The sequence below is a fragment of the Mustela nivalis genome (genome assembly GCF_964662115.1).
Source record: "Mustela nivalis genome assembly, contig: HAP1_SCAFFOLD_2108, whole genome shotgun sequence".
Lineage (NCBI taxonomy): Eukaryota > Metazoa > Chordata > Mammalia > Carnivora > Mustelidae > Mustela > Mustela nivalis.
In genome coordinates, this window is record NW_028134556.1 from 1 (window position 1) to 12,133 (window position 12,133).

Here is a 12,133-nt window from a genome sequence, read left to right on the forward strand (position 1 = left end):
GCCACTCAGGCGTCCGGATTCCTTTCAATATATGTAAGTATTCAGTTTCTAGGTTTTTCCTAGAGGAGAGTGCCTGTATCTGGCACAAAATAAAACTCCAAATAAAAATCTGTTGGGCAGTTGCTGGATGGAAGACAGTGTGAAAGCTCTTCAGGTACAACTGTCCCTGAAGGTACAGTTCAGGTACAACTGTACCTGAAGACGCTTCTGAAGGGCACCGGGTCACAGCCCGGGCTTTTGACGACACGGGTCACGCGCTCCCACACCACGAGCCGTCAGGAGACACCCCCGGGACTCGGGGTCTGGGACCCGGAAGCGCGGTCTTTCCCCACCAGGCTGGGGCGCTACCTTCTGCGCCACGTGGTCTGAGACCTGCAGCCGATTGGGCGCGGGCCGTCCCGCCCCCTAGTCAAGTCGCAATTGATGCCCCGCGGGCCCCGGGCCAGCCCGAGACCGCAGGACCATGGAGGCAGCAGCTGTCGCCGCAGTCCTGGGCTTCCTGGTCCTGGCCGCCGCGGGCGGCTCGGCCGGGGACGAGGCCCGGGAGGCGGCGGCCGTGCGGGAGCTGCTGGCCCGGCTGCTGGGGCCCGGGCCCGCGGCCGCCTTCTCGGTGTCGGTGCAGCGCTCCCTGGCGGCCGAGTCCGGCCTGGACACCTACCGCTTGAGCGGCGGCGCCGGGGCGCCGGTGCGGGTGCTCGGCTCCACTGGCGTGGCCGCAGCCGCGGGGCTGCACCGCTACCTACGCGATTTCTGCGGCTGCCACGTGGCCTGGTCCGGCTCTCAGCTGCGCCTGCCGGAGCCGCTGCCCGCAGTGCCGGAGGAGCTGACCGAGGCCACGCCCAACAGGTACGAGGCGCGCCTGCCCGCCGGGTCCCACACCGCCCCCCGCACGCCCCACCCCCGGCGGCCGCCTGCACCTGCCTCCCACCTTCCGCCACGGGGCGCCCTTCTCTCAGAGGCCCGGCCGCGCCCCGCGCTAGATAGGGCACCGAGACTGATCCTAGCGCCGGCCATAGGGTCGCTCTGCCTCTAAAAGCCGAGTGTCCTTGAATAAGTCACGTAGCCTCTCAGAGCCTCAACTGGCTCATCTGAAAAATGGAAACAGTGACATCTATCGCGCAGTGTTGGTCGTGAGGATCTGCCCCGTGACGGGCGTAGAATGTGTGGTGCACAGTTAGTGGCCAGAAAATGCTATTCCTTTCCTTCCACCTTCTCTTGGAAGATGCTGCCCGAGGAATGACACCCACCGCCTCACAGCCTCCATGCTGGCGCTTGTCCCACTGCAGGGAGGTGCTCACACTTCCGCATGGGGAGGGGACCCCCCCCCCCTTCCAGGACAGGGACCAGCGTTGCCGTGGAGCACTTAACCACTGTGCAGAGGGGGGCTCTGGAAGAGTTGACAGGAGATGCAGTGCGCTCTCCGGGACTCCTGCCTGGCTGCGGCTAGGGGCACCTCAGAACAACTGGGAGGCCCAGGCCCTGAATGGGAGGGCATCAGGCCCCTCATAAGAAAGTTCTTGGCATCTGGGAAGAAAGGTTCAAGAACAAGCCGTTTAGAGAAGATTTATGAAGTCTAGAAGTCAGAAAGGTGCTACTTCACAAATGAGCCATCTCTCATCCCAGATGAAGCGTTTTTTGTTTCTCAAATTAGCTATCCACGTAGAAAGAGGCTTACTTTTTAACTTTGGGTGTTTTAAAGATTTTATTTATTTGAGAGAGTGACTTGAGTGAGTGTGAGCAAGGGGGCAGGGCAGAGGGAGAGGGAGAAGCAGGCCCCCCGCTGAGCAGGGAGCCCAACGTGAGGCTTGATCCCAGGACCCTGAGATCATGACCTGAGCCGAAGACAGATGGTTAGCTGACTGAGCCACCCAGTCGCCCCTAACTTTGGGTTTAACCTTTACTTGGGTGGTTAATTTTTCCATTATTTTAGGGGTGCCTGGATGGCTCAGTGGGTTAGAGCCTTTGCCTTTGGCTCAGGTCATGATCCCAGGGTCCTGGGATGGAGCCCCGCATCAGGCTCTCTGCTCAGCAGGGGACTTGCATCCCCCTCTCTCCGCCTGCCTCCTCTGCCTGCTTGTGATCTCTGTCAATTAAATAAAATCTTTTTTAAAAATGTTTTTTCCATTGTTTTAAGGTTGTGATTTGGGTTGTGGAATTACCCATGGGGAGCAATTTTAAGAATGTCCAACTTTTGCAGCTTTTACTACTGGAGGGAGTGGGGCGTTGTAGTTTTCCAGAATGGCTTTACTTGGGTCACCTTGTCTCCCGAGCCTCCCTTCCCTCCTGCCTCAGTACTGAGTCTCAGCGTCTCAGTACTGAGTCTCAGTACTGGGTCCTGGAGTGAAGGAGTGGACGGCCACAACTCCTCCTGTCTGAGCTCGATCTGGGGTGGGGGGGCCTTGTTTCCAGGGAAAGGGACACTTAGAGTTTGGGGGACCCTCTACGCTCAGAGTCATGATGCAGCTCAAACCCACCCTGTCCCCCTCCCCCCTGGCAGGTACCGCTATTACCAGAATGTGTGCACACACAGCTACTCCTTCGTGTGGTGGGACTGGGCCCGCTGGGAGCGGGAGCTGGACTGGATGGCACTGAATGGCATCAACCTGGCACTGGCCTGGAGCGGCCAGGAGGCCATCTGGCAGCGGGTGTGTGTCCCCCTCCCCTCTGTGTCCCTGCATCCCCACAGCCCAGGCAGGGTCTGACACACAGAATAAAGACTTTAGAGGTGTTCGTGGCATGCATGATGGCCCAAGCTGTCCAGAAGCAGGCTTCCATTGCTGAGCCGAACACAGAGGAGCACTTGCTCGGAGCTGGACCCCAGCACCCCACTAGAAATGCTAAGGAGTCGGGCTTCCCTCTCTCCCCATCCCCACAGCTGGTCAGGCCGCTGCTTCCATGGGTTCTGTCTTAACGGCAGCCCTTGATCTGCCTCATTGTCTTTATCCTTTTTCATGGCCCCAGTGCAGGCTGTTGCCCCCTCTTCCTGGATGACCCCCACTCCTAACCCCGCAAGAGCCTCTGAACAGGACTCCTGGCTCTTAAGTTCCACCAGTGTCCTTTCTGAGATGCAAATCTGGGAGAGACCTGCTCCTGTCAACACACGGAGGAGCTCCCCTCCGCTGCAGGCATCCCCCTGGCCTGGGGGCTTCCGTGCCAGGGCCCTGAGGGCTCTGGCTGCTGGCGGTGGGGGCGGGGAGGGTTCTTTAGTCTCCCTGCAGAGCTGGCCTAACCCGTCATTCTGGCCCGCCTCGCTCTGTGAAGCTTTCTAAGACCCCTTCCCCGTTTTGGGGAGAGCCTCTTTGTGCCTCACCTCACTCTTGCAGTAAAACTGACCGATAAGTCAACTCCCTTGTTCACAGGCCTGTTTCTCCTGGACTGTGGGCTCCTGGCAAGGGTCACATTTTGTCTTAGTAACGCTAGGGCTCAGCCCAGAGAAGAGATGAGTGAGCGTTGAGCACATGAGTTACTGAGTAAGGATGAATGTATTCACCTGTGTTTATGTGCGGGGCTCGCCCTCCTCCTCAGGTGTACCTGGCCTTGGGCCTGACCCAGTCGGAGATTGATGAGTACTTCACTGGCCCTGCCTTCCTGGCCTGGGAGCGCATGGGCAACCTGCACACGTGGGGTGGCCCCCTGCCCCGCTCCTGGCACCTCAAACAGCTGTACCTGCAGGTAAAAGGACTGGGAAGGAAAGGGGGCAGCATTGGACAGTGCCACGTAGTCCTGGGCCGAGGAGGGGTGGGTCTTTGGCCAGCCTTGGGGCTCTTAACTAGGCCTTGGGGACTCAGTGTGCCGTGGGGGAGTGAGGGCCTCCGCCTCAAGGCCATGCCCATCGCCTTCCCCCTCCGTTCCCTCCAGCATCGGATCCTGGACCGCATGCGCTCCTTTGGCATGATCCCGGTGTTGCCTGCCTTTGCAGGGCACGTCCCCAAGGCTCTCACCAGGTAATGTCCCCTCCTCCCCCTACCCTGCCCTTGGACTTGGCTTGAGGGGGAATTTATTTTTTTCCTGCAAAACGTGAAGCTCTGGATGTGGGCCTGGGCTTGATTCCTGGCCTTCCTCTCTTGTGGCTGGGAAAAGTCTCCGAGGCCCAGCTGAGAACCCCCCCCCCCTTCTTCAGGTAGCCTTGCTGGGGCCCCCAGCCTTGTTAGCACCTCCTCCGTGCCCATGAACACCCGCTTCCCACCATTGTTACAGGGCTTAGTGCACTGCTGCTGGTCTGGCTGGCCACCCCCTCCCCTCCCGGCTGGGTAGCAAGAGCCTCATTCTTACATTCAGCAAGTGCTTGTCAGACCAGGCTCTGTGCTGGGTCGTGGGGATGCAGCGATGAAGGTGCATTGAGTTCCACCCCTGCTGTGTGAGAGGTTGGCAGGGCCATACCGTATAGTGATATGGGCAGGAATATATGTGGGTCCACTTCTCTGTTTAGGCCCCTTCTGCCTGGGGAAGAGGGGCAGCCAGGCCTCAGAGCAGAGGCAGCCCTGGGCCAAGCATTGAAAAATGAGTGTTGCTTGTTTCAGCTGGTTGGTGGGGGAGGGGAGAGAACAGATGTTTTACAGATGAGATGAAACTCAAAGGATGTTGAGAAGTAACCAGCTACATAAGCAGGGAGGGAGGAGAAAAGGATTCCAGCCACAGGACACAGTCTGTGCAAAGGCACGGGGGCACGAGAGACTGGGATGTGTTCCAGGAACTGCAGATAAGCCAGGGAGGCTGCTGGTGAAATCTGTATCAGCCTCCAGTAAATGTTTGGATTGCCCCCGGCTCCCTCTCCCACCAGGGTGTTCCCTCAGATCAACGTCACCCAGCTGGGCAGCTGGGGACACTTCAACTGCTCCTATTCCTGCTCCTTCCTCTTGGCTCCAGAAGACCCTCTCTTCCCTGTCATTGGGAGCCTCTTCCTGCGGGAGCTGACCAAGGAGTTTGGCACAGATCACATTTATGGGGCCGACACTTTCAACGAGATGCTGCCCCCCTCCTCGGAGCCCTCCTACCTTGCCGCAGCCACAGCCTCCGTCTACCAGGCCATGATCACAGGTTCGGTACCAGGGAGAGCCGGGAAGGCGAGCCCCCCACCCCCAACCCTCAGGGACATGGGTGCAGCAGAGGTCAGGGAAAAAAGACAGCACTTGACCGTTTACCAAGCACTTGCACACATACACCGTCTCAGTTAACCATACTGTGGGTGGGAGATGAGCTCTGGAGCCAGACAGCCTGCTCGAACCTTGGCCTGTGTGACTTGCAACAAGTTATCTCCCACCCAGTGCCTCAGTGGCTTCATCTGTAAAATGGGGCTGCCTCGTAAGCAGAATAATGCCTGGCCCAGAGTAAAGTGCCATTAAGTGCTGGCTATTGCAAATATTTCATTTGGCCTCTGCCTCCGAGCTGAGGTAGGTAATGCGGGCCAGAGGTTAGGGGATGTGTTCAAAGCCAGTGGGTGCCCTTCCTGGTCCTCCAGGAACCCAGTGCTTTGTCCTGCCACTTATAGGGTGGGGCAGAGAGGGGTCAGGTTAGCAGTGGCTGAGTGAGGAGGCCTCCGTGTCAGCCAGGAAGGGAGCACATTGGCTTAGGCTGCCCTGAGAGCACTGTGGTCCAGGCCCTGTGGCCTCAGCCTCGTCCCAGAGCCTGTCGGGTCTGCACATTCTCCTGAATCGGAATGACTCGGGCTTGGGCCCAGGCACCTGTTATAACTAGCCCTCTGGGTAATTTTTTAAAAAGATTATTTATTTATTTATTTATTTGACAGAGAGAGAGAGATCACAAGTAGGCAGAGAGGCAGGCAGAGAGAGAGGGAGAAGCCGGCTCCCTGCTGAGCAGAGAGTTCGATGCGGGGCTGATGCAGGGCTCTATCCCCGGAAGCCTGAAATCAGGACCTGAGCTGAAGGCGGAGGCTTAACCCGCCGAGCCACCCAGGCGCCCCCTTCTGGTAATTTCGAAGCTTCATAAAGCTTGCCAACTGTGATCGAGTCATTTAACTTCTCTGGACTTCGGTCTCCTCATCTATAGAACGAGGTGAATGGCCCCCTACCCTCTTGCCTCTCATCAGTCCTCTCTCTGTCTCCCTGCCTCTGCCCCAACCACAGTGGACCCTGACGCCGTGTGGCTGCTCCAAGGCTGGCTCTTCCAGCACCAGCCCCAGTTCTGGGGGCCGGCCCAGGTGAGAGCCGTGCTGGGGGCAGTGCCCCGCGGCCGCCTCTTGATTCTGGACCTGTTTGCCGAGAGCCAGCCCGTGTACCTCCGCACGGCCTCCTTCCACGGCCAGCCCTTTATCTGGTGCATGCTGCATAACTTTGGGGGTAACCACGGTCTGTTTGGGGCCCTGGAGGCCGTGAACCAGGGCCCTGCCGCAGCCCGCCTCTTCCCCAATTCCACTATGGTAGGCACGGGCATGGCCCCGGAGGGCATCGGCCAGAACGAAGTGGTCTATGCCCTCATGGCAGAGCTGGGCTGGCGGAAGGACCCAGTGGCTGATTTGGAGGCCTGGGTGACCAGCTTTGCAGCACGTCGGTATGGAGTCGACAGCAAGGAGACAGAGGTCGCCTGGAGACTGCTTCTTGGGAGTGTTTACAACTGTTCTGGTGAGGCCTGCACTGGGCACAATCGCAGCCCCCTGGTCAGGAGGCCGTCTCTGCAGATGGTCACCACCGTCTGGTACAACCGATCGGCCGTGTTCGAGGCCTGGCGGCTGCTGCTGGCAGCCACACCCACCCTAGCCAAGAGCCCCACCTTCCGCTATGATCTGCTGGACGTGACTCGCCAGGCGGCCCAGGAGCTGGTCAGCCTGTACTACACGGAGGCGAGGACCGCCTACCTGAACAAGGAGCTGGTTCCTCTAATGAGGGCGGCCGGCATCCTGGTCTACGAGCTTCTGCCAGCCCTGGATGGAGTGCTGGCTAGTGACAGCCGCTTCCTGCTGGGCACGTGGCTGGAGCAGGCCCGCGCGGTCGCCGTCAGCGAAACCGAGGCCCGTTTCTATGAGCAGAACGGCCGCTACCAGCTGACCCTTTGGGGGCCCGAGGGCAACATCCTAGACTATGCCAACAAGCAGCTGGCGGGGCTGGTGGCTGGCTACTACGCCCCCCGCTGGGAGCTCTTCATGCAGATGCTGGTTGAGAGCCTGGTCCAAGGCCGTCCCTTCCAGCAGCACCATTTTGAAGAGAATGCCTTCCAGCTGGAGCAGAGCTTTGTCTTCAGCACACAGAGGTATCCCAGCCAGCCCCAAGGTGACACTGTGGACCTGGCCAAGAAGCTCTTCCTCAAATATTACCCCCGGTTGGTGGCTGGGACCTTGTGACAGATGAGCCACCCTTGGGTGGTGGTCTTTCCTGAATTCCAGGCCTGGGCAGGCTCCCAGGGCCTGGAGCTAGACGAGCAGGTCCCCAGGCCCCGGCAAAAGAACTCAAAACCTGCCAGAGGATCAGGCATGGGAAGTTGGGGCGGGGGTTGAGCTGCCCTCCTCCTCCTCTCCAAATTTGGGATCAAAGTACTTTTTTAATACAACTTAATAAACTGGTGAGTCCCCTGGGCTTCTCAGAATGTCACTACCATGATGCCTGGGAGGACTTGGGCTATAGGATGGACATTGGCGTGAGGCTCTTTCTCCCTGCCCTGTTTCTGATGATGAAGTCCCAGAACCTTAAGTCAGGTTCGGTGTGGTGAGGAGGTTCGGAGCCGACGACTAAAGAAAGAATTCTTAAGACGTCATTGGTGCAAAATGGTGGTTTATTAAAGCACGGGGACAGAACCCGTGGGCAGGAAGAGCTGCTGCCCCGGGTTGTGAAGGTGGGCATGTTATATACCCCACGGTTGGGGGGGAGGTGGTAAAGGAATGGGGGATTTCGACAGAGTTCTCACATGCTAGGGAGGGTCTACAAGGTGCGGGGGGGGGGGTCTTTGCCATTATGGCTTGATTAATGTCGTCTTTAGGTCAAGCACTAACATCAAGATAATGGGGGATTCTTGGTGGGGCATTATGATCTGGCTATCATTTACATTCCATTCTACCCCAGTCTCCTCCAGTTTATGGTGGGAGGGGGACATTAGGGCTTCAGGAACCAAGAGTTATTTGCCTCTGGAAATTTGTGCTATTGATAAGGTAACCTCCCTGTTTAGGTCTCTGGGACATCTTGTAGGGCAAGGGAGATTCCTGTTCTGCAGGATTGTGATCCCTGCAAGTTAACTATTTATCGTTTTATGGCAGTCATGGGTGCCTGAGGAATGCCACACATATGGAGGGGAGCGGGTGAAGAGGGGGTGCAAGGCGCCAGCTTTTGCTTTGTCCTCAGCCAGCCTCCTGCTCCCTCATCATTCCCCCCTGAACAATTTTGACCCTTAAATCTTTAAGGTGGTTGAAGGTGGAAGGTCTCATCTTCTGTAACTTCTTCGTGCTGAATAGGGGTGTAGAGCTGTCCCTACCTGCTCGGGTCAATATTGGTCAGGGTAGGAACGTATAAGGGAGTTACAAAAGGTGGAGGCAGCTGAATCCAGCGCTGACAGTGAAAAGGCATCCTCGCGCGCGACAAGGATCGTCTGTCGTGGTATAGTCATTGTAGCAATGGAGTCTCGGCACCAAGTGGAGAAACATGGAACAAAGCAACATATTAAGATTAATAAGGCAATAAGAATAAGAAGCCCGAAAAGGAGATTTGGCCATAGTCCTCCTTCAAATTAGGAACTTAACCATTTACTGAGCGAGAGAGAGGGATCTTGTAGGGCCTTAATCTGGGTGTTCATATCCTTTATTATTCCTGTGACATTTTTGTGATAGTCTGGGATGTATACGCAACATTCTGTCTTGATAATTGCACATGTGCCACCCTGGGCTGCTGTCAGGACATCCAAGGCCATCCTATTTTGTAGGACTGCCTTGCATATCTGTGACACTTCGGTATTAAGCTGGGAGATGCTATTTAGTGAATCATTGAGTGCCTTTGTAGTATATTTATTAAGGGCTTCTACATGCCACATGACATCCTCTAGTCCCGCAGATGGAACAAAAATGGATGCTAAGTGATCATACCATTTAAAAACAGATTGTGTCCATCTTTGTTTCAAGTTGGGGAGATTAGCTGGAGTTGTAATGGTTTTAGTAATGCGCCCATGAATCCAGGCAAATCCTAAAGTACAGCGACCTATCCACCCTGGAGGAAGCCAGGCCCACAGGTTAGTTCCACATATCCAGTGGGTTCCATTTGGAGCTGGCCATCTAATTCCAGGTCACCTTACCCAATCAGTAGCAAAACATTCAGTAGCCTGGAGTACTATTATTTGGGAACACATTTCTAATGATAGCCATCCAAGTATCCTACGTATGATTCTTTTGTTCCCAGCATAAAACTGCCTTTTAACTGAGCTGTCCAATCGTGGGTGTGAACCACAAATATGTATCCCGGATCTGATATATGCCATCTTCAGTATAGCGATAAGGAGGGTTTTATAACTTAGGCTCATATTTGATTGGGGAGTTATGGCTTGATAGCAATCCCCTTTCCTTCCAAATAGCTCCATGGGCATGTAGTACCAGGAAAGCATATTTGGAGTCAGTATAAATGTTAATTCTTAGACTTTGGCAATTGCAAAGTGCTAGTGAGCACTATGGCACACCTAGCTTTTCTTATTTTTTCTATGAAAACTACTGTCATCAGAAAACCAACTGTCATTCATATTTTTAACAGGGGCATCTTAAATCTGGCCAAATAGAGTAAGCAAGATCAATAACCTTTTTTGCTCTATAGAGAAAGAAGTACAGTGGTCAGGTTCAGGCATACAGGTAACTAGGTTTAAAGTTTGACAAGTTTTAAGTATTATTTCTGGCACATCTGTTAGTGTAGCCCAGTATTTAGTAAGTTGGCCTCCATCATCCAGTGGTGGTCTTTGGCTTCTAAGACAAATCTGGACCTGATGTGACATCATTACAGTCAAGGACTGTCCCATAGTGAGCTTTGAGGCTCCTTTTATGAGGGCTGTTCTATGCTTAGCTAACGCATCTATTTGCAATTGCACCTCAACAGAGGTGGCCTCTAGGATAAATATGACAAAGGGGTGAAACCAATAAGAAGACCTTTGAGTGGTCCAGCCTTAATAATATCCTGATTACAGAGGATCACTGGCAAGTGAGAAAACTTGTCAAGAGATAAGGGGAGTCCCCCATGGATCATTCAATCCACTCAAAGAAAGTGGGGTCATCCATTATCTCCACAAGTCCATAGTTAATCCTATGGAGTGCGATAGGTTGGCTTTTAGGCAATTTCATTATCCCAGCCACACATAAGGTGTTAGTTAAGTTATACAATTGCAGGGAATCAATCCCATTTTCCAGTTGTTTAATTATGTGCAGTGGGGTCTGCTAATATCCCCACAAAATAATAAGATCGACTAAAGAAGCTATTGTGCAACTTCTCTGAAGTTTACCTCAAATTGTATAGCTTAGGTAAACATTTAAAGACAATCAAATCTAGAATTCAACATCCATAAAGGTGTGTTATTAAAACATAATTTTTCTCTCTAAAATAACCCTCATTTCCAGAGATAGCCAAATCAGGACTAATTCACTTGTGAAACAAGTCCAGTGTTAACAAACTTGGCCTATTATTTACATAAGCCCAGCAAGAACAGTGAGTGTGATCAATAGATCTTTTAGAATCTGCTTTGCTGGAACTTTGTATAAGGAATCTCTAGGTTGAACTTTTAGTAGCCTCTCCGGGCCAGAAGCCAAGCCCTGTACTTGCCATGAGGCATGCCTGCAATACCTTTGGGCGAATTCCTCTTCCCGAGACTGCACCTACCAAGGAGTGACATTCTTTACTCACCTGGTGGGGCTGCTGGGAACTCTGTAAGCAAGGTATCAGGCCAACAGTCCCAAGGGGCTTTATGGCTCCAGGTTTCATAAAGTCAACCTTAGTTCCTTAAAGCTGTCTGGTCATATCTGAGTCTTTTCAAATATGACATCCCAGTCAAAGCCTTGGTAAAATAACCAGTTTCCAATTCTTTCCTGTTACAAGGAGAACAGATTCTTATTGAACTTATGCAAATGACTGATTGCCGTGGAAGAAAGAATACTTACTAAGACCTTTTGGTTTCAGAGGGTTCAAATAGAGAGAAAATTTGAATGCTTTGAGCACTTTTACAAATGAGCACTTTTACATCTCTATAATTTACAGATAACTTAAGAAAAAGTATCCCTAGTCTGGAAGAGCAAACATTAGAGAGAACGAGCAATGTTTAAAGTAAGACAAAACATTAAGAGACACAACACTATAATCTTTTAGTTCATTTAGTTCCATGTTACTAATTCTGGTGAGTGCGGCTTTAGTCAGTTCTGGAAATTCTTACCCATTTCAGTTTTAGGATTTTCAAGCATATCAAATATCTGTATTTGTCCTGAAAGTCCTTTATAGGAATCTCCTTGAAGATAAAACTCATTTTACCAGAGAATTAAAACAATTATAAATGACAAAAACTCAGAATGGATATGGTTAGAGCTAAAGAGACACGGGAGTTTACAATTTAGCTGCAAGGAAATCAGGTTATTTCTGTGATACATAACATTTCCATAATTACAGTATCAAGCGGTGATCTCTCAAAACGTTAAAACTTTAGGAAGTGCGTAGAATCTCTAGAATAGTTATAGCATTTTCCCAAATGTAACCCAAGGTTTATCACTGGTTCAGTAGTACTTCATGAGCAACTTCACATACCAAGGAAAAGCCTGAGTTAAAGAGATTTACAATTTAAATCTTGTCAGCATTTGCTAAAATCTTAGAAAGTTTTAAAGCACATGCCTAAATATAATTAGGGATGTTAAACACCTGATAAACAAAACATAGAAACTCGTTTTTCTGGGCAGGCAAAGAGAAAACCATTTACATTTTCTTAACAGCAGATCAATTGATCTAAGAAATCATTGTCCTTTTGAACAGAGAATTTCAGTCTTGTACCAATGTACCTTTAAAACCCATTCATTTCAATCTTAATCCATTCTTGACCATAGCTAAAATTTCTTTTCTGAAGATTTCTCTTCACAAACCTTCTACAACTTTCCTTTGCATTCAGGTTTTGTCCCAAGCCATTTCCTTCCAAACAACCATCTCATTTAGGACAAAATTACCTTCCTTTACCTTCAACAAAATGTATT

General features: G+C 52.3%; 1 protein-coding gene across 1 annotated transcript; it reads left to right on the top strand.

The window, feature by feature from the left end:
* The first annotated feature begins 420 nt into the window (after nt 1-420).
* On the top strand, nt 421-7,526 carry NAGLU (N-acetyl-alpha-glucosaminidase). Its single transcript, XM_082750946.1, has 6 exons — nt 421-846; nt 2,498-2,645; nt 3,526-3,672; nt 3,859-3,944; nt 4,781-5,037; nt 6,084-7,526. Exons 1-6 carry the CDS (start codon nt 464-466, stop codon nt 7,292-7,294), a joined length of 2,232 nt encoding a protein of 743 aa, XP_082607072.1. The 5' UTR covers nt 421-463; the 3' UTR covers nt 7,295-7,526.
* The last annotated feature ends 4,607 nt before the right edge of the window (nt 7,527-12,133 follow it).